This window comes from Chrysoperla carnea, chromosome 2 (assembly GCF_905475395.1).
Source record: "Chrysoperla carnea chromosome 2, inChrCarn1.1, whole genome shotgun sequence".
NCBI classification, from domain to species: Eukaryota; Metazoa; Arthropoda; class Insecta; order Neuroptera; family Chrysopidae; genus Chrysoperla; species Chrysoperla carnea.
The window spans coordinates 24,356,963-24,380,383 of NC_058338.1; the positions used below are offsets into that span (position 1 = coordinate 24,356,963).

The 23,421-nt window shown below is 29.2% G+C and overlaps 1 protein-coding gene across 1 annotated transcript; it reads right to left on the bottom strand.

Annotated features, from left to right (window-relative positions):
* Nucleotides 1–528: 528 nt before the first annotated feature.
* Nucleotides 529–1,399, bottom strand: LOC123292578 (peflin-like). Its single transcript, XM_044873291.1, has 2 exons — nucleotides 1,317–1,399; nucleotides 529–1,248 (listed from the first exon to the last, which is right to left on the bottom strand). The coding sequence occupies exons 1-2, from the start codon at nucleotides 1,323–1,325 to the stop codon at nucleotides 529–531; spliced, it is 729 nt and encodes a 242-aa protein (XP_044729226.1). The 5' UTR covers nucleotides 1,326–1,399.
* Between the last annotated feature and the right edge of the window lie 22,022 nt (nucleotides 1,400–23,421).

The window sequence follows — 23,421 nt, forward strand, 5'->3', positions numbered from 1 at the left end:
AAATTACTAGAACCATGGTGATTTAAGTAACTTTAAAATAAAGATTTTTTTTTAATTTGTAAAAATTAATATTGATCCTTGTTGGAATAATAGAATAATAGAATAATAGAATAATAGAGCAAACTTTTACTAAATTTTTTTTTTATTGAAAAAATAGTATTCTTATAGCACGTTAAAAAATCAATGGTTTATGAAGAAGGAAGTTGAGTTTTCTCTAAAAAATATGCCAAAATTATTATTTTAAGAAAAATAATACCTCCTTGGATAATCCCCAAATAATCATAACATTTTAAAATTGGCTGCGTTTTCAGCGACGCTATACAAAGGCGCCTGATGAGAGTTCAACACTCAGCCTTACCCTCATTCATGGTGTTTTTATTTCAAACTTCAATAAAGTAATTGCAAGCAATTGTTTACTTTTTTTTTTAAACTTTATTATTTTATCGATGTTAACTTTACTTAAGATTTTGGTTCATTTTGTAAGGAAACGCTTGGTTCCCTCTGTTGTAAAATTCAAAACTATTTACCTTAAAATAATATACTTAAAGCTGTAAACATGAAATCGTCATAATCCATTGAAATTTCTCCTGTCTGTTGCCTATCTCGCTGTTTGAATTCATTTGTAAGTCTTTCCAATTGTACAAAAAGTACAATAAATTGATCGGCATCGATTTGCTGTCGACCATCATTATCTACTGATATGAATAATGCATCAAGAAATTTTTGGGAAAATCCGTAACCTATTACTTGTTTTAACGCTTGCGCTAATTCTGTTTTGTTAAGAGTATTCGATTTATCCCGATCATATTTAACAAAAATGGTTTCCCATTTACTGATAAAGTCGTAAATTTCTTGAAATTCATACACATCAATTACACCATTGCCATCCCGATCGAACATTTTAAAGATCATTCTACAAGCCGTTTCAGAGAAATTTTTATTATTGTTATCGACTAACGTTTCTTTGAATTGATCATATGTGATATGACCAAAATGGTTTATGTCAATTGCATTAAACATGTCTTGAACTTCTATTCTAATTTTATCACTATTACGAGCTAAGCGATATTCACCCGGGGCATTGTAACTACTTGCAGGACTAGACGTGGAAGTATAGATTGTAGAAATCGGAGGATAATTGATTGGCGCAGGTATGAAATTATTTCCTCCAGATCCTGGAAAACCACCAGTAGGAGGATTTGCAGAATGACCACCTCCAACTCCCGCGTTCCACCCAGGACCTTTTTCCTATAATAACATATATATTGCCATACAAATTTTTGCTAGTCAGGAAGTTCATATAATTTTATACTTACTGGGTTCATTTTACGGGATGTTAAATTTACTTTTATGTGTTCTGTATGTGATAACAAGATTTCTTTTTGTCATTTGATGTTTCTTGGTTTTTAGTTTTTGGAGGGACCAATTTTTTTTTTTTAATTTTGTTTTATTTTGCTTCTTCCTATAAAATCAAGAAATATAATATTAGCATTAAGATTATTAATGATTTTTGGTAAGCACTTTGAATCCAGCTAGGTACATGTATATCTGTATATATGACAGTCTATGACGATCATTAAAATAGTAAATTTTTTGATATTGCAATAAAAGCAGCTATCAATGGTTTACTTACACATCTTAAAATTATTTTAAATTATGTAAACATTTGTAAATTATTTAAAAAATTTTTAATCAGTGCAAAAAATGACATTATATTATATTATGACATATTATATTGACATGATTTATCAGGAGGCGGAGTTAATTTTAATGGGAATGATTCAAGGTTGGGGTGGGCGTGTAATGATAATAAAATTTTGAAATTATTTCGATGATAAAAATTAAATAATTTTCGGTGCATGCAATATTCGCTACTGGAAACCTCTACTGATTTAAATATGAAATGGGTAAGAGGGTGTCAACATTATCTAAGAACAAATAATTAAGTGACATAAAAAAGGAATTTTTACTAATAGGGCTTTTCATTTAAAAAATGATTCTCTTTTTTTTTCAGGCAGATTTCAATCAAGTAAATAGTACAAGATCCGAATTAGGGTCGACCTTCACCCATCTGTTTACCGAATGAAAGTTATTTTTTATGAAATGTAAAATATTAACAAATATTCCTGTAACGGGTTGCCTTAAAAAATATGGTCCAGACCATTTTTAATATAAATATCAAAACTTGGAAAGCTTGTAAACATTATTTTTGACCAATATTTTGTGGCCAATCATATGCCACCGTAATTGTAACAAAATTATCTTTATTTAGATATGCGAGTCAATGAATTAACAGATGCACGTAATTACTATTTTCAACTTGTATAAATGCGATAATAGTGAACGAAAAAAGGCAAACAACATAGCTGCTGCATATTCTTTATGGCTTTTACTTTCGAGTAGATCAAAATTCGTAAGATATGCAAGTCAGTGAAAAATTTCTAAAAATTTTACTCTTGATATTTTCACTAAAAGTAGTCTGGACCACATTTTTTTAGGCAACCCATTGCAGGGATATTTGTTAACATTTTATATTTCATAAAAAATAACTTTCATCCGGTAAACAGATGGGTGAAGGTCGATCCTAATTGGGATCTTAGACTAAAAGACATATATCTTCTATCGTAGCAAGAAAGTGTTTTATGATAAAGATAAAATGTATTAGACTAGAGTGATACCCATCCTCTTCGTTGGGTTTAAAAGTAAAGATTGATAAAGATTGCGCTTGCTTTTCCCCTTTCTACAACACTCGAAATAATGGTAAGGATTGTTTTGCGCGGGTAAAATATATGTATGGTTTTCTATTTTTTGTATAATAGTCGTAATTATTCATTGAGTATATCAGGAAAGATGGTCGTGAAATATTTTATATTGACTATTTTTACAGAAATTGTCAAAATTAAATTAAATGAAATTAAATTAAATTAATAAATTAAATTAAATTAATAAATTAAATTAAATTAATTTAATTTTTTTTTTTTATTAATATATCTTTATACATTATATCTTATGTGCGATTCTGAAGTGTGAGCTATATTGCTGTACAGTTTCATTAAAAATCATCTGCTAGATTTAGCGTGAAAGCGTAACAAACAAACAAACATACTGACTTTCGCATTTATAATATACAGGGATAGAGATAGAGATTTTCTTAGAATGAATGGTTTTTCGACCACTGTCCGGAACAAAAGCAAACTGATGAAAAGGCCTATTAAACTACGAACTAGAGTTATGAATGTTTAAATCCTCTTCAACCGCTATGTAAATACCAACTTTAGTATCTTAGAGGCGTTTTGTATACCAATAGTTTAGTTTTGCCGAAATACCAAATGCCGATATATTTTATAACTTACCATACAAATTTAAAGACCAAAATATTTAACCTTCACCAATGATAGAGTCAATTATAAAAACGTTAAAGGATATTCGCCTCGAAGTTGTGGGTTAAAAAAAAAAAACAATTTCAAAAATAATTTATTTTTGATTCATCATCAAAGCCGAAGGAGGTACTTAATGATCACTAATGTTAAACCTAAAAAAATATATTCAAGAATAATTTACCTAAAGCGTTGACCTTTCCAGAACAAATGTTTTATCATTTTTAACCTGCAGTAAATAATAGAATCGTGAATTAGTTTACATTTAAATACTGAAAGAGTTTAAGGTTGTGTACGTATATTGTGGTGGGTGTCATTAATTAATTGAATACTAGATTCGTGTCGGTGTGTGAACAAACCTGATACACACAAAAACAAAAATAAAATTATAAAAAAAATTGATTAACAACATAAAGAGTGAATCTTATTTTAAAAATAAAATTTAATTTAGAATTTTACTTTAAATAACATAACTGCGGTTTTACTTTCTCATAAATAAATAATAATGGAATAAATTAATAATTGGAATTTGTTTTAACAAGCCATATAAAAGCCATTATGTATTTACTTTTGTCAAATTTACAAACATTTAAAGAAAAATTTTAAATGACAAATGTATGCATTTCCATTAAATAATAATAAAAAAAACTCAATATATTAAAATAAAAAAGGGATAAAAAAGGAGTAATTTACTGGTTTAATGTTCAAATACCCAGTAAATATCAAATCTTTGAGCTTACAAAATTAATAACCTGCAAAAGTATACTATTTTTTTTCTAAATTTTTCTTCTATCTCTTATTACGGTTAGTGAATTTTTGTGGGCAAACAGGTGACTGAATTTAACTCTTCTTAAGAATAAATTTTCTGGAAGATTTCGATATCTTGGACTTTTTCCGTCAAATCAAAAGCTATTCCAAGTTGTTGAAAAATGTGTGACTTTGAACAGGAATAACTTTTTTGCTATCAAACGCAGGCACGTCCAACGACATCAAAATCATCAAATTTAAATGAATAAAACGCAAGAAATAGACCAAAACGTAAAAAAAGTCAATTTCCAAGATGGCGGCAAAAGGATTAATTTCCCTAATACGCAAAATCAGATTTAAGATCTCCAAACAACTCCCTATCGAATGAATAATTAAGACGGATGTTTTTTCAGGTAGCTATACATGCAGTGATGTAAATCCGCTCTGATTTGTGTATGTAGTCACATGGTTATCGGTATCAATTATACTGTTTGTAATTGATTAAATTTAATATGAATAAGTGAAAACAAATAATTGACTGAGTTAATTGTTGAAATACCATATATGGACAGTGTTAATTATTATGTCGCATTACACATACATACATGTCACACATATATAACTGATATTCCCATATAACACATACTATACAATTTGCGCATAATTTGCGCTCTCACGGGTTAACAGTGATGTTTATGAAAAAATGTTTCAAACAAAAGTTGTTTATTTTTTAATAAGGAACAATTCTACATTTAAACTTTTGTTCTGTCTCTAACCGTTTACAAGATGGGTTCTACGGACCCAAGACCCAATTGACTTATGTTGCTCATTTACGAACTCGACCTTACTTTTTACGTCCTAGGCACGCTATAAAAATATCAGCTTGATATCTCTTTTCGTTGACAGACAGACAACCAACCGGAAATGGACTAATTAGGTGATTTTATGAACACCTATACCAAAATTTTGTTCATAGTATCAATATTTTTAAGCGTTACTTGGGACTAAACTTAGTATAACTTCGTATATTTCATATACATGGTATAGTAATTAATTATATTATTATATTAATCGAATTTGATTTTAGCTATTTTAATTTTACTATTAATCGATTACACGTAATTTTACGTGAATTTACGATCAGTGATCACAAGCTATTAGTTATAATTTCATAGAAAGCACAATCTACTTTCAAAGAACAATATACAGAATGTTCGATTTACATCTAGGCATATAAATATCACGAGTATGACAGAATACATACGATAAGCATTGCATCTAAGTGCAAGAGGTATTATATACATGTGTTGAAGGTTTGATATGCGTTGAGATAGTTGTAAGATGCTTGGATAGTGGGAGTTTCTTAGTTGAATAGATGAACTGCAACAGATAAGCCATGATACAAGTCACTTTTGCCATTTTATATAACACCTATAATACCTCTTACCTATATGCATTGCTTAACGCATGTACTCTGTCATACTCGTAATATTTATATGCCTAGATGAAAATCGAACATTCTGGATAATGGGTATTAATCATTATACCTTACACTAATTAACAATATCAATCGTTTTAATTATACATAAAATTAAGAGTAACAACTATCAGTCATAATAGAATTTCTGTTTATAAATTAATATAATAATTACATATAAGAAATATAATAATTATTTATTTATTTATTTACATTTTAATTATTTAATTAATGTAACTTTTTGTTACATACTTAAATATAAAAAAAAACACTATGAATAATTAGCAAATTAAATATGAAAAATTATTATTACACATTGTATTCAGGATTTATATTTTTCTCATCTATTATGTGATTTAAAATATGGTTGCTATTACAACATATTTAAGTAGATATGTTGCTCATTTATAAATTTACTTCCGCTGTGAAATAATTATAATTATTGGCGTTAAGAATGTATAAACAAAATTAACGTTGTTGAGCATCATTTATAATTAATTTTTAACAAACAAAACATGGATATTAATAAAGTTATTCTTACAGACAATTGAATAGTTCATTACGAGTATTTTTACTTGTTTTTATATCATGCATGTATGTATATGTAATATGCAAGGTATACTAAGTTTAGTCCCAAGTTTGTAACGCTTAAAAATATTGACGTTACGAAAAAAACTTTTGGTATTAGTGTTCATAAAATCACCTAATAAGTCCATTTTCGGTTGCTTGTCCGTCTGCCCATCTGTCTGTCAACACGATAACTCAAAAACGAAAAAAGATATCCAGCTGAAATTTACAGCGTACTCCGGACGTAAAAAATGAGATCGAGTTCGTAAATGAGCAACATTGGTGAATTGGGTCTTGGGTCCGTAGGAACCATCTTGTAAACCGTTAGAGATAGAACAAAAGTTTAAATATAAAAAATGTTCCTAATCAAAAAATAACCAACTTTTGTTTGAATTATTTTTTTTTGTAAACATCACTGTTTATCCGTGAGGGCGCAAATTAGGCGTAAATAGCATTGTATTTATTATATGGGGATATCACTTATGTATGTGTGACATGTGTGTAAGTGTAATGTTATAGAGTAACCAACACTGTCTATATATGGTATTTCAACAATTAACTCAGTCAATTGTTTGTTTTCACTTGTTTTAAAGTATTTTAATGCTGTCTATACTTAATAAGATGTACAAAATCTTACGACTTACAAAAATCAATTTGACATGCTAATGTCTTTTCAAATTTTCCCCTTTCAAAGTATATCCCTGGGGATGGACTGATATCTTTTTAAGTCAAATGTGTAACCTAGAAATATCCTACAGTTTGTTAAATTGGTAGGAATTTTAGAACTTTAAAGCAAAGGTGATACAATAAATTAAACTAGTAGCTTCATAAAAGACACTCTATAACAGGCATGGGCAAATGAGAGAAGAAACTTTTTTTTTGAAGACCTGACAATATTTTGATTTCTCAGCAATGATATTCGAATAAGAAAATAATGCAACAGAAAAATCAGATCTATGTTAGATCTTACGAAAATTGAAATTTTTTAAGTGTGAAACAACAAACATCTCCTTGCTTCGAGTGTATGAAAAAATGGAATTTGAACTTTTAATTCTCGTTATTCTTTACCGCAATTAATTTTATTTTAAGTTTTGCCGTGCAATTAAAAATCTTTCAAGTCCTCTCTCTGAAAGAGAAGTTTACGCAAAATTTGGTACTGACAATAGTTTTTTTTTTTCCAGTCGCTATCAGATGGCTGTCTAATACTAAGTCTGGTTGTAGATGCATACAATTTTTATTTCTATAAACAAAAAAAAATTAAATCATTGAAATAACTTCAAAATAACCAATAATTATTTTTATCTGTATTATAAAATGACTAGCTCAACCCGTGAGGAATTCTGCTCTCGTAGTTACCGTAAGCCGTGTCTAGCCTGTACCCGTAGCTAAAAACAAAAAACAACGAATTGCGCAGAAAAGTGATGAAAAAAAAACAAAAATTCTTAAATTAATATTGAAGAACTTGTTTGCCTACTAAATTGTTTATATTTTGTCGTTCAAATGTTTTGTCTCTCGTGTTTTTTCCTAGGCGGTACATTTTTAGACCGCGACAATATTTTTTACGTCAAACCTAGACATAATAAGCTTGAAAATGAGAGGTGAATCATGGGATTTGAGAAAAGAATAAGAAAGTTAAGGGTAGGACAGAAAAAACTTGCTGGAGTAATAATATATAAGATTATATTGCTCTAATGCTATACCCAGAAGTTATACTCCTTCTTCACAATAACATGAAACAATACTTTGAAGTCTATCTGTCTGTTGCTTGTAACATTATATCGTATAAACTAACTATAAATGGTTGTCATTGACCTCATCTTGCTAAAGGTACTCTTAAAATGAAGGTAATATCTAATAATATTGTTTTATAGTTTAATATATTCATACAATCGTAGACATTACAGAATTCATATCTATTTACAGATATTCAATACGATAAGTAAATTTTTAGATATAATTTTTTTATCAAAAGAACCCGCAAAATCCTTATTGGCTTTCGGCCAAATTTTCTAAAACTCTAATATGAATTATGATGGATAGATTTAGTTACTACTGACACAAAGTCCTCAGAGTTTCTAAAATGTGAGTTAAGGCGAATCAAACTTCAAACACATTCAATAATAAATACGTTTTCGGATAGTTGAAGAGTCACTGGAAGAAACTTTGTTCTATTTTCAAAGATCTTTAAAAAAAACGCTCAATTTAAAATATCAAAAATTAATCGAACCGCCTCATCTATTCCACATGCCTAATTATTTTTCGATTCATTCTTGATATTAAGCGCCTCAAGCTTTTACAAATAGTCGGGTATGAGTGACTCATAGATAAAATTATTTTATACCTTTTAATACAATAAAAGCTTGTAAAAAAAGTATTTTTTATTAAAATTAGTAATTTAAGACTTAACAAAATGGTATTCGTTGTTTGCGTAGTCATGATAGGGACAATAAAATCGATACCAGCGTTCTTTTGCATGTTAATGTTATAGAAAATGTCAAATTAAAATTATTGAGAAATACTAATTAATTAAACTTAATGCATTAAAAATTGTGAAAAAAAGAAATCAAATTGCACAAATATTATTTTTCAAATGTAAATTATCATAATTATTTATCTAAATTTGTGAGACAATAATATTAAATTTTCAATGTAAGTCATAACTGCATTCCATACAATTATATATGCATCCATACAATTCTATAATTAAACTAGTGTATCGTTCTCATGGAAACGAAACTACCGCACGGTGCGAATATATGTATCAAATATGGTGGAAGCGATGAGAAAATCAGGAAAAATTTCCTCTCAATCGGAAACCAGACAAACAACGGGACAGGTGAAACTAAATAAAAGCTTGTAAAAATAGCTTGTAAAAGCTATTTTAAAATGGCTTTAAAAAACACATAAATGCAAATTTTGATGCTAGGTACTATACCTTCTCCTATTGAATGAAGTTGTATCAGCTCTTTAACATAAAGTATTGATAAAACTCACGTTTGACGCACACCATTGTCAATTGAAGTTTTTCTAAGATAGTTGTTTATTAATATTAGCTAGTCTATCATTATTTTATATCCAACTATTTGAGAATTTAAGAATCGAATAGTTATATCAAATGTTATTGAACGCATAAAAAATTATTACTACTATTATTAGCACATGTCTGCAAATATCAAGTGTATACGTGAAAATAACTTTTTTTTAAAATAATAATACATTATTATTATCAAGCCAGAGAATTGCTATATTTTATTAATTATATTTTTTTTCAATTTTACTTCCTCGTTGGTTAGTTATAGCGTATATAAAGGAAGTAAGGCGGTAGTTTATTGTTAAAAGAATGCTTTATACTACTATATATACGGTAAGAAATTTTTTGTGGATATCGCTATGTCAGTATTGGTGTGAACGCCGTACTGTGTACTGTATTGAAGGAATATTAATATTAGCAATAGTTATGGTGGATGAGTCAATGTAGTATTGGCGTCAAATCCATGCTGGTTCGCGATGCCCACAATACTTCTGGTAGATAGCCCTCTTCAATACTGTAATATTACTCATGCTGTATCTTCCTCCATACCATACCAGCATTGTAGTAAGCGCCATGCATTTCTTATAGTGTATGCGCTATAAGATCTGATACTTTTACTGTACTTAAAAAACAAACTTACTCACACGGCATATGTCTAGATAATCGCTGGTTGGTCAGTTGTTGACCCACCGAAGCTTATCGCCTGTCAAGCAACAATCCCTTGATGTCGCTTTGTCGAAAATAAACGGAAAGTGTCGAGTCAGCTAACTCGATCTATCCCGACGGCTCATACAGAGTTGAATAACGAATCGGGCAATAAAACCTTAACGCGTTCCTGAATCACATGGTTACACTCGAAGTTACTTAAAAATTATATTATTTCCCGGTCACAGTATATACTTGAATATCTTATCTCAGATAAGATTAACCTGTTCGTATCCGGGTTAAAATTAAGTCTAAAATATTCATGAATGTACTACTTTATACATAAAAGCCACAAAAAAATCATCTTTTTAACAAAATCGAAGAACTTTGGAAGGTCCTTCCAAACTTGGTTTTTGTATAATTTTCTTTTTAGGATCTAATTTATTCACCGTGCTGATGCCATCTGTGACTTGGACGTCAAATTTATTAATGGAGTATAAAATAACATGAAAATAAGTGGAAACAAACAATTGACTGAGTTTATTGTTGAAATACCACGTAAAGGCAGTGTTGATTACTCTGTCTGATTACACATACATACAATTGACCTATGTTGCTCATTTACGAACTCGACCTCACTTTTTACGTACTCAGCACGCTATAAAATTTCAGCTTGATATCTCTTTTCGTGTTTGAGTAATCGTGATGACAGACGGGCAGACGACAGACGATAGACAGACAGACAGCCTGAAATGGGCTAATTAGATGATTTTATGAACACCTATATCAAAATTTTGTTCACAGCATCAATATTTTTAAGCGTTACGAACTTGGGACAAAACTTAGTATACCTTGATATATTTCATATACATGGTGTAATAAGAAGTGTTTGTAAATTTTCTTGTGTAATTTTGATAAACCTTAACTAGCTATTGAACTTATATATTTCTGTTGAATAGTATTCAAATATGATTAAATTTTGTTTGGTGTGTATTATTAATACTTATTAAAAGTATATATTATCCAAGAATAGTATCGTATTTCTTTTTTAATATAGTATTGTATCTCTTTTCATAACAATAAACATATCGTAAGCATTAATTTTGTTCAGCATTATTTATTTGACTTTGTGTTGAACGGGTACACTTTATAATTATTAATAATAAGTATGGTTCATAAGAATTTTGATTATATAAAAAAATAATTTTTTTATTATTATGTTGGGTCATTGGTTTTTAAAGTTCATTGCTTTTTCTTAAAATTGATTTGTTTGGAATATTTAAAAATTACGTTGTTTTTGTTAATTACAATAACTAGCAATATTTTTATAAAAAAATGGAACCCCAAAATATCATATATCTAGATATATTTTTCTGTGTAAATGATCATAGTTTAAAAAAAATATTTTCACTTACTGTTACCTATCTGCTTCACTCAAACTAAAGAATACCTACACCATTTACACCACTAAAAAGGAAAATCAAGAATGCATTTGCTTTGGCTTTAGATTTTGGTCTCAAAGCCTGCCTCGATCGCAATTTGGGATTAATCTTTAAAGATATAAGATTTAGGGGGATCGTAAATACACATTAAATATTTTGTAGTGTATAATTAGTCATCTATACCTTGATTTCGGCGTGATGGAGCAATCAACAAATAGGGAAAATGTCCTATAATTGCCCCTCTAAGAAAAAGTGTAATTTATAACCAAACTACTTGAGATATATTATATATAACTTCGAAATATTTTTGGATTCTTTATTCAAGTGTTGCAATATTGGCATACCAGATTCTTTCGATTTGTTCAAATAAGGAGAACTATTCAATATATCTCAAAAAGGGTCGTTTTTTTTGACCTTGTAAGAATAGGTGGGTAAAATGAATACATTGCGTTTTTTTACCAAACAACTCACAAAAAATATTGTTCTTTTAGCATCAACGATTAGTATGAAAAAAAATCAATGGTAAAATCATCTAAATCAACACCTTCAAGATCCACCTCATGATGGGGGATCATTTTATCTATTATACACACACAAAATAGAGATCATTTTAGCGTATATAAAGGGGATCATTTTAACCACAAAAAAATATTTGAATATCTCAAATTACCGCGAAAAAACCCAGTTTTTAAATATATTTCTTTTAGGTATAAAGGAAAAAATCATTAAATATAGAAATTCTATTAGTAGTAATTACAAGTTTTAATAAATAACTATAACCTGAACTATTGTATTGATTTTTATTGGAGATAATTTATTAATTACCCATTCAAGTAATGCCATTTTTCTCATTAATGTATACCTACAGCAACATATTCATTTTGTGTTATGTAAAAAAAAAATTATGATTAAAATCACAAACAAAAAAAACCATACATTGTTTACAAAATAAACCAACAATCTCTGAAACCTTTTAATTAGTATTACAAGTTGTAGAGATTAACGAAAATGAAATTCATTCATATTCATTGAAGAGAGTAGGTATTATAATTAGTTGGTTGGTTATCTTTGAAAGTGTCGATTTAAATACTATACGCTCTGGCTCCATGGCTCTGACCATACTTACACTAACAGTAGTTCTGGTTGTAACGGAAATTTAAAAAATAAAAATGTAAATAAATGAATCCAGTTATATTACCTTACAGGCTTAAGAAGAATTTTAAAATCACTTTCAATCTAACTGCTTTTGGTATTTAATTGCTTTAGTTAACGGAAACTGCAGGTTTTCGCTAACTATTTAAAATTTTATAAATATTTTTAAACTGTGAATATATTAAACCGATTTTTATCGCTATCCTTCTTTGCCGTATTTAATATGGAATTAGGCAATTTAATAGACACCAGATGCCAGACACTTGATAAAAAAATTGGCATTGAATTCGACAAAAGGATCCTGAATTACCCTTCAATTTATAATTATCTGAAATGTCGTTTTTTTTCGCCATCGAACCGAATCTTCATGAAACATCAAACTTATTAGAGCGAAATATGTAATTAATTCAGTTATGTCTCAAAAGTGAAAACTGCCTCCGTGTATTTTATAGGCACTGGATGTATACATCTAGTTTTTTGTTTTTGTTGTGCAGCGTCATTTATAAAATTATATTTATTTGGGTAGTTCGCGACCCATTTTAATAAAGGCATAAATTTGAGACCGAATTCTCGGTCAGGGCTTTTTTAAATTTAATATATATGCGTTAAAGACGATATTCAAATCAGAAAATAATTTTATAATAAAAACAATTAAGAAACAGTCGAATAATTATATTATCCAACTTATTAAAGAATTATATTATTCAATTCTGAATCAAACTATTCGGTTATAGATGAAACATCTTAAAATGATATTGAACTTCGCCGTCGCATTCTTCCATTTTTGAAAGGTTTACAAATCAATCCATAGATTTTGTAAACATTCCTTCTTCCGTACTTCGATATTACTGCTAGTTTTCAAACACTAACTTTCAGTAATATACATTATCAAAGGTCTCCTTAAATTTTTGAGGGGATCGTTGCGTTTAACATATTCATAAGATACTTAACTTAAATTCATTGAGGTGGTGGACTCATTGGATGACAGAATTCACTGAATTCATTCACACAGAAATCTGTGAATTTTTTTCCAATTAAAGTAATTTACTTGTTCCTCGACATGGTTGAACGAGGTGGAAGTATTGTATCTCGAAAAACAGTTAGATCTAAGCAGTTAAAGACTAAGTTGAAATAGCGGTGTTACTCTGGATCTACACGTCAAATTGGATTCGGGAACTGGAAAATCAAAGTAAGCCAAGAATAAATTTAACTATGGTTCAAAATTCGAAAATTTAGAAAAAGGCAAATTGTAATGTGACAAACTAACCTTTTTCTGACATACTTCTGTGATAATAATTTTCTGTTTCCTACAAAATTACTTGATATGCGTTATCACAAATTAATTATAACCTAGTTGTATGACTCAGATAATTAATTGAGAATATAATATTAAATCAGAATAATTTGTAATAATCTAAGTTAAAAAGCCATCATGTACTAACTACATTTATAATCAATATTGAATATAAATTAAATAATTTTCATGTCTGATGAATGTGAAAAATAAAAATCTTATAATCCCACACGTAATAATATTAAAGCATGCAATATTTTGTTATTATTCTCTCATTAAATCATCTGTATATAAAAATAATTAGAATTTCACACATTTTATACAAAAAATCATAATATACAGAAGTTATTTTATACTAATGCTTTTAGTTAATAAAATTTCCAGAGTTCAACAGTTCTGGTAATTTCTTTGTTATAATTTAAAAAAATATCAACGAGCTGAAACTTTGTTCAAAATTTAAAAATTCGTAAAAATATAGTTTGCACTTTTTGCTTGTTTGTCTAGAATTTACAGTTTGGAATTTAGAAGTTTCCCATTTTTCTTGAATAAGTTAATACTTCCGCATTCTATATTTACAGCCACACCGTACGTAGACTTTTCTTTGATATTTTTCTAAGGCTCAAATGCCTCAAAATTTATCTTCTAAATGTTCCAATTAAATTAGAATTCCATAAATAGTCGAAATATCTCACTACAATTTTTGTGTGCTACTTTGAATACTTTTTTCTATTACATAGTGAGGATAAAAGACCTTCTTCATTTTTGGAAAGATTCCATGTGTTTAATCCATATTAATAATAATTCTATGAGCACACAATTATGTAATCATACAATACGTTTAATATGTCTTAATTGATATCCGTTTCCTTCTACGAATTTCTCTTGCAGCTAACGGCACTTTAATAAACCCTAATTTTCGTCATTTAATATGTTATATCAATCAGTACATGGGATGAAATTCCATCTTAAATTAAACAAGTGAAAACAAACAATTGACTGAGTTAATTGTTGAAATACCATGTATAGATAGAGTTTTGATTACTCTGAATACACATACATACATGTCAGACATATATTACTGATATTCCCAAATAATACATACTACATACAGTGATGTATAAGAAAAATTATTTCAAACAAAAGTTGTTAATTTTTTTATAAAAATTTCAGCTTTATATATTTTTTCGTTTTAGAGTGTTCGTGATGACAGATGGACAGACAGACGACAGACAGACAGATAACTGAAAATGGACTAATTAGGTGATTTTATGAACACCTATACCAAAATTTTGTTCATAGTATCAATATTTTTAAGCGTTACAAACTTGGGACTAAACTTAGTATACCTTGGTATATTTGCTATACATGGTATAAAGATGTAACACTAACAGAGTTCAACGTTGTGTTAACTCTGCTAATAATTAAAACTCTGTATGCTTTTATTAAAATTATTAACAAGTGAGAACAAACAACTGACTGAGTAAACTGTTAAAATATCCTATATAAGAAATTTTGAGTGTTATTATATTATTTTTAATAAATTAAAAAAATTAGATAAATTAACACAATTATGGCAGTCTTTGAAAAACCTAAACATCACCAGATCATCAAAGAATCTACCAAAATGAACTAATCATGACACTGGAAAAATCGCGATTAAGAACTGATACTCAAGTTTGACCCCAAGAATGAAGGTCAAATCAGAGTCAGCCTTGGCGAGCTTGGAGCAGAAAACAACAATCTGTTTCCAGGCTTGAACCAATTACCTTATTATTTCGTGTATAGAAACGAAAACAAAACAAAAATGGAACATTAATGGCGTAAAAAATCAAATATCAATAATTCGAAATTTAGGTATCACAAGATATTAGTAAAATAATTTCTATTATTAAACGGAAGCTCTATGCATCCGCTGGTAAAAAACTTAAAATTAAATATTCAATATCACGATTTTTGTAAAAAAAAATAATGGAAACTCCTGATATCAAAAAATAATTCAAAAACAAATATTGTCTTTTTTTTAACGGTATAATATAAATAAATGTATAGACTTTATAATATAGTATGAACTGGTTTTACACACATAATGTTTGTGTCAACCACTCGTCTTGCTTTTGTATTTTTTTTCTTCTAAACAAATACACTATCAATTTCCTGTTAATAAAATCATTGAATAAGTTCAGATTAATTAATCTAAATTATTTATGTTTATAGTAATAAATTTGTTTTCACATACCTATTATATTAATCATTATATAAGATTTCCTTGTAAATAGTTATACAGGGAGGCTATACGTTTATTTGATTTTTTTAAGAAAGTGCGGAAAATCAGAATTTCAGATTAAAACATTTCTAGATCTCTTTTCGATTAAGCAAGGGATTTACGTCAATGATGAGTTTGTGTTACTACAATGATGATAGTGCCTACTTATTCCGTTGATGTTGCAGCGAATGTTCTTAAAAAGCTATTTTAGCAACTTCTAAATTTATACTACAACGATACCACGATGCTATGGGTCTATGTGAGCCCTGGTCTCCTAATGATATCCTGATTTTTTCTGTTCTTGATATTCAATCTTTTAGTTCTCTCTCTTCTAGCCATATGTTAGAAGAGGAGTTATTCTTTAGTCGGCCTCTGTTTCTACTTTCTCTAAATTGCAATAATTTTGAAATACTCTAACCATTCCAATCTTTGCTCAATATAGGTAGCTAGTTTGAATCCGTTCTCCAAAAAGTTTCGCAAGTTGTTACAGTTTTTAGTAGCGACGAGCACCAAGACCAAAACAAGGCTTATTTAACTCTCTTTATCTTACACCTTTGGCTTGAACTTTGCTCTATGTCTTATACATTTTTCTTGGTACTTTTGTATTTAACTGTTTCTGTCTAACATACTTGATGTTGTATTTTGATCTTAGTCTTACACATATGCAAGACCAAACAAGACTTGAAAGACCAAGACCAATGAGTAACAATATAGTCAAATACAGTCTTGGTTTTGGTTTTGGCCACTCTAAGGCGTGAGGCCATTTGTTTTGCTTTATAGAGTGTATAAAATGTGACAGAAAACTTATTGGCTTTTTTTAAGACTTCATTTTAAAGTATTTTCAGCTATTAGCAAAGCTCATTATTTTTTCAATATCCATTGAAACTTCCTCATCCAGACCATTTGGAAAATCTTGCTCCAAAATTTTACATATTCACTTAAAACCCTTATTGTTTAACGTTGATCCTGGTAGCACAGTTTCCTGCAATAACTAGAGATTACGCATACTATATTTTCTTGTGATCTTTCGTTATTGGGTTTCAAATTTTCTCCGATCATCGTCATTTTTTATTGGAAATTTAATGTTCTTTGCTGTTTTCAATTTCCTATGGCTAGCAAGTAAGGTTTAATTATTTGTATACCTATATGTTTTGCAAAATAAAATAACTTAACTTGCTGGAGCCCTGTTGTGCATGGTTTTTTATTATTATTTTTAAATGGAAGTAACAAATATATTTCTAGACAACGCAACGATATATTTATAAAACAACCAAACAAAACATATATACCTAGGTAATATACAAAAAGTACATTTATCTATTCGCTCCGAGCGTGAATTTCGTTTCCATGACAACGATACACTACTTTAATTATAGAATTAATGGATGCATATATAATTGTGTGGATTGCATTGAAAACTTACATTTAAAATTTAATATTCTTGTTTCACAAATTTAAATAAATAATTACGATAATTAACATTTGAAAAATAATATTTGTACAATTTGATTTCTTATTTTCACAATTTTTAATGCATTAAGTTTAATTAATTAGTGTTTTTCAATCATTTTAATTTGACAGTTTCTATATCATTAACATGTAAATAATTGCAAATTAGTCATAACAGCCCACTTTATCTCCAAAATTTTTCACTTAAAGCGCTGGCATCGATTTTATTATCCCTACCATGACTACGCACACAACGAATAGTCGTATTTCTTATTATAAACAAGTAATTGTAACGGTTTTCTAATAAATTATCTATAATTTGTGTTTTGTGTGTGTATGCAATAAACATTAGGTATTGTATAAGAAATTGTTTTAATTACTAAAAATTGTTTTATTAGTGAAATTCGATACACTGATAGATAGATATAGGTGGATTATAATAATAGTATAATACCAAATTTAGTCAATTATTTTTGTACATACATACAATTTTATACCATGTATATATGAACTATACCAAAGTATACTAAGTTTAGTCCCATGTTTGTAACGCTTAAAAACAAAGATGCTACGCACAAAATTTTGGTAAAGGTGTTCATAAAATCACCTAATTAGTCCATTTCTGGTTGTCCGTCCGTCTGTCTGTCAACACAAAAACGAAAAATGATATCAAGCTGAAATTTTTACATAGTGCTTAGGACATAAAAAGTGAGGTCGAGCTCGTAAATGGGCAACATAGGTGAAACGGGTCTTGGGTAACCATTTTCTTAACCGTTAGAGATAGAACAAAAGTTTAAATGTAAAAAATTTTTCTTATAAAAAAATAAACAACTTTTGTTTGAGACATTTTTTCGTAAATATCACTGTTTACCCGTGGGAGCGCAAATTAGGCGTAAAATGTATAGTGTGTAATGTTTTATACGGGAATATCAGTTATATATGTGTGACATATATGTGTGACATATGTGTGTGACATATATGTATGTGTAATGTGACAGAGTAATCAACACTGTCTATACATGGTATTTCAACAATTTACTCAGTCAATTGTTTGTTTTCACTTGGTTTTTTTATAAAAATACCTACATTATGATTGTCAGGAAATAGGCTTCATATAATTATTACTTATTTTGCTATTGTGTTCTGTGAATTTGCTTACATCAATAGTTAAAGTTAAATTTACACTGGTGAGCTATACAAAAATCGGCCATTGTAAAAAGTATACCTTATGACAAACGTTGCTCTTTTCTGTATTTTTTCTCCTTATTTGAACAACTTGACTTACATCAAAGCGCAATGATCAGACAACTAATTAACCCAAACTCTGAGTATTTGATATCTTTTTTTTCTTAATCCAACGAGTTTACGAAAACCGGCACTCTTTGCTCTGTCTAAATGGCCTGAAGGAGAATGCGGAATTGAAAAATAATGATCTTGGCTAAGGGTAGAAATATTTCAAATACAAGAATTTAGAGAGAAGAATTTAGTGTAGGTAGTGTAAAAAATAGACGAGTAAACCTTAGGTATTTCATTCTGGTAGGTGGGATGCATTTGTGTAAAAAATATTCAAACAAAATAAAAATCACTGAAATCTCATTTGGACTCTCCTAGAAATTCACACATTCCTCTCTATCTACAACATGTGAGGAGCTATTCTGTAATCGGTCAACTTTGTAATTGTATATTTAATAATAAGAAAAAACTTGAATGATTCTTATCGCACATATTTTACATAAAACAGTGTGAATATGCTGACAAAAATGTTTTACATAAGTGTAATATTTACATTGTCATCTTTCTTTATTACTTTACACAGTATACATCTATTAAAGTCACATCAGTAGGGAAGGATGTTGTATTTAGAATTTACGTTTCTGTGGTTCTTAAAGTCATGCATTAAAATATAGAAATTGTTTTTGTTTATAGTATTGTTATTCCACAACACTATGTATTTTTTTTGAGAATTTAATTTTTAAACAACTATCGATAAAATCTGTGGACCAAATTATGGAACGTATATATGGAACCATAATGTACTTTACGCTAATGTACCTAGATTTACCCCCACCGATTGTATCTGAAGGCCCTCTCTTCAATATTTTATCGTTAAAGTTCATTTTGATAAAGAGCATGATATATTGCATATGATTGAAACATTGAAAACCCTACAAGCATTCACTACTCTGAGCGTCCAGCAACAGTTTCAGCTGGTATATTTAATGGCTCAGGATGAATGAGACTTATTTTCCTATGAATATTGTTCTAACCCATACTTGGAAACTCAATAACATACTTTTAAAATTTAATGTATAGATAGACCATGCGTAAATTGATAAATTCAAGGTACATTATGTTGCAAGATTCAAGGTATATCACTTTTCGTATTTGAAACCATACCTCTTCAAAATTTATCGACATGTTTAAGACTGGAATATGGTATAACAACTTACTCCGTAAAAACCAAAGATTTTCGTTGTGTATGAGCTTGTAAACAGACAATAAGAAGAATCAAAATATTTTTCGCAATATAATTTTATTTTTAGTTTATTCGAAAACAAAACTACTTTGCCAATTAGCATCTAGCCTACCTATGTTCTGATAAAATACTCTCATTTCAATACAAGCCGTGTTCACTTATATCAATATCTGCCGAGAAACATAGAATAATTCATTGTAATCCAGGTACGACTTCTTACCCAACTATAATAATACGTGTCTGAAACTTTATACTCAAACATTAATTAACAGTAAGTTACTATACAAAAAGAGGAGAAGCATGTATTGGCGAAGTTATATAAAATTTATAAACTAGCGATATTTTTAAACTGGCAACCAACAGCATTTAAAATTGTCTTATAAACTAATGCCTGACATTGATGTAGAAATTTATTTAGTGTAAAAAATAATGATTGAGAATAAATGCTCGTAACTGGCAAGAGAAGAGAAGAGACTACAAAAATGGGAAAAATTTTGTCCAAAAAGATGTTACCACTTAAATATAAGAAAGATATTTTTCAACCACTTATATTGAGTTGGGGGGAGGGGGGTCTGTATTCTAAAAAAGTTTTTTCTTAACTTTTGCGCTGATAACTACTAGACTATAATGAGAAATCTTTGCATGTTTAATAAAATAATACTTTATAAGTCTTTGACAAAATGATTTGAGAAAAAGTATACGTGAGTATATTTTTGTTTCTAGAACAAATAGTATTCAAACTGAGCGCTGGAACCTAAATACAATTAAATGCAAAAACGAAAAAATACAATTAAATGCAAAAATACGAAAGTTTGTACTTGTAATCTGAAACTATTCCAAAAAGGTTTTAAATAAAAATTAATATTTTACATTAACCAAAATCATAATATATTTGCTTTTTCTCTCTTTCAACCACATCGGCAATAAAAATTCGAGGTGGCAAATGGAGTGACCGTCGACTAACTACCATTGTCACGTATTTTTAAGCGAGAACTGAAGCGATATTGATTTAATGACTTAAATCATTTAAATAAAAAAGAATTCGAAAAACATTATAAAAATGTCAAATATTCCTAGAATAAATATCTTTGAAATAATTTAAATAGCTGTTCAAAATTGTTGAATTTAACTGAATATGAAATAAATAATCAAAAATGTATTTACCTCCTGATTCTAAGAATATTTTGAATTTTTATAATTTGTGACCTTCAACATTTTTGACACCCAAAGTATAACGCACGGAGAAATAGTAGTTAGAATTTAAGCTACAGTAAATTTTACAAGTCTGCAATGTCTGCTATTCTAAAGGAAATATCCAAGTGAGAGTTAATTTGAAGAAAAATTAAAAACAAGCTGCCATTAAAATAAATTGTTTTGAGAGGAAGACATACGGTCTACGATTTCCTAGCTAGATCCAAATATGGGAGCAGTAAATATATGTATACGATTTAGACCTCCACCTTGATTGAAAAAGGATGCATCTGACATTGTTTTTCTTTTGTTTTTACTTTCAGGATCTTCAGGTACAAACCGTACATAAACTTTGAAAAAATTAAGACTCGATGGAGCAAACCTGAGGTGAATTTAAAATAATTTTCTCTGCATTTTCATAAGTAACCTTTTCAAAGCAGTACCGCAATCACAACTGTTGTTATCCGTAGGGGGATTTTTGGCGGTTACTCTAAAACGCATAATTTAATTTAATTTCAATTTCATGTCACTTTTTGTCTTTCGGTTTTTGTTTTAGGAAATCTTTGAAAAATCATTTGTGACTACCTCATAGTCCAGGTCTTTTTTTAAATCTCGTTCAATACGCATTAGCACTAAGAGTTTAACCGACCTTGAAACATTAAAGAGCGAATTGTTTTAGATTAATCAAATTTTGAAATTAATTGATCACTTGTACAATTTATTTTTCATATTCTTAATTGTATGTACAATTTGATTTGTATATTTTCTTATGATTTCAAGCCTTTTGATGGAGAGCCCTAGGCCCTAAGGAGTCGCATAGGCCTAAATGGTTCATGAGGCACTATCCCAGAATTACAATTGATATATTCGGAACTTAATTTCCAGATTAGGAATGAATTATATCAGACACAAAACTATTTAATAAATTTTAATAGGTACATATCTTAATATATATATTTCTTGTGTGCGTGTGTATGTAATTGAACTCCTCCAAGACGGCTGGACCGATTTTGATGAAATTTTTTGTGTGTGTTCGTGGAGATTCGAGAATGGTTTAGATTTACAATTTGGTCCAGTACAACTGTTTTTGAGGGCTCCGTACCAAAAAAATGAAATTTCATTAAATGGTGGGAGCGCATATAAATCATATCACATTATGTATACTATGTGTACTATGTATTTTTAATAGTATTCAGGTATTGTCAATAGGCATTTATTAGAGCCATATGCGAGCGCAGCGAGCTCTACTATCAAAGGTCAGGCCAAAGGTCGAAGGTCAGGCCACTCCAATAAATAGGAGTTAAATTGGGGTTTAGCGGGATGGGTTTAGCGGACAGGCTAAACGTAGTATAGGTATTCATAAATTGGAGTTACGTTTTTACGGGACAACGTCCGTCGGGGCCGCTAGTATATATAAATATTTTAAATGTATATTTAAATGTATATTCCGTTATGATTATTACATAACACAGCTGACAACCGGAATATTGAGTTAAGTTAGCTATAGATATAGTATTTATACATAAACATATTTACACATGCATTTTACATATGTGGTTTATACAGAATATCAAAGACAGTATGGTTACATTATTTGTTGTAAGTTGAAGACATACAATAAATAGATTAGTAAGCTATCGCAAAGAAGAAAAAAATTATCTCAAATACTTAAGATGGTAAATGACCGACCGAAGATTTGATTTCGGTTCGTCCAGATTCGGGTGAAAAATCTAGTTTCGGATATAAAATAATTACAGCCTCTCCAAATTGAGCTAGAAGGTTGAAAGTCGGTATGTAGATTATCTGTATCAAGGATTTGCTTCTCGGGGGTGTTAACTTTCCAGGACTGTCATTTTTAATAAAGTTTTCTTGCGATTTATAGATGGGGTTGAAAATTAGTGTATAAGTTCAGAATATGCCTTTTACAGTTGGTGCACTTCTCAGTCAAAAAACAACGAAATATTTAATTGAAACAAGTGAAAACAAACACTTGACTGAGTTAATTGTTGAAATACCATGTATAGACAGTGTTGATTATTCTGTCACATGTCACACATACATTCCCAAATAATACATGCTATACAATTTGCGCCCTCACGGGTAATCAATGATGTTTACGAAAAAATGGTTTTACATTTAATTTTTTGTTCTATCTCTAACGGTTTACAAGATGGTTCCTATGCACCCAAGACCCAATTGACCTATGTTGCTCATTTACAAACTTGATCTCACTTTTTACGTCTTCAGCACGCTATAAAAATTTGAGCTTGATATCTCTTTTTTTTTTTTGAGTAATCGTGATGTCAGACG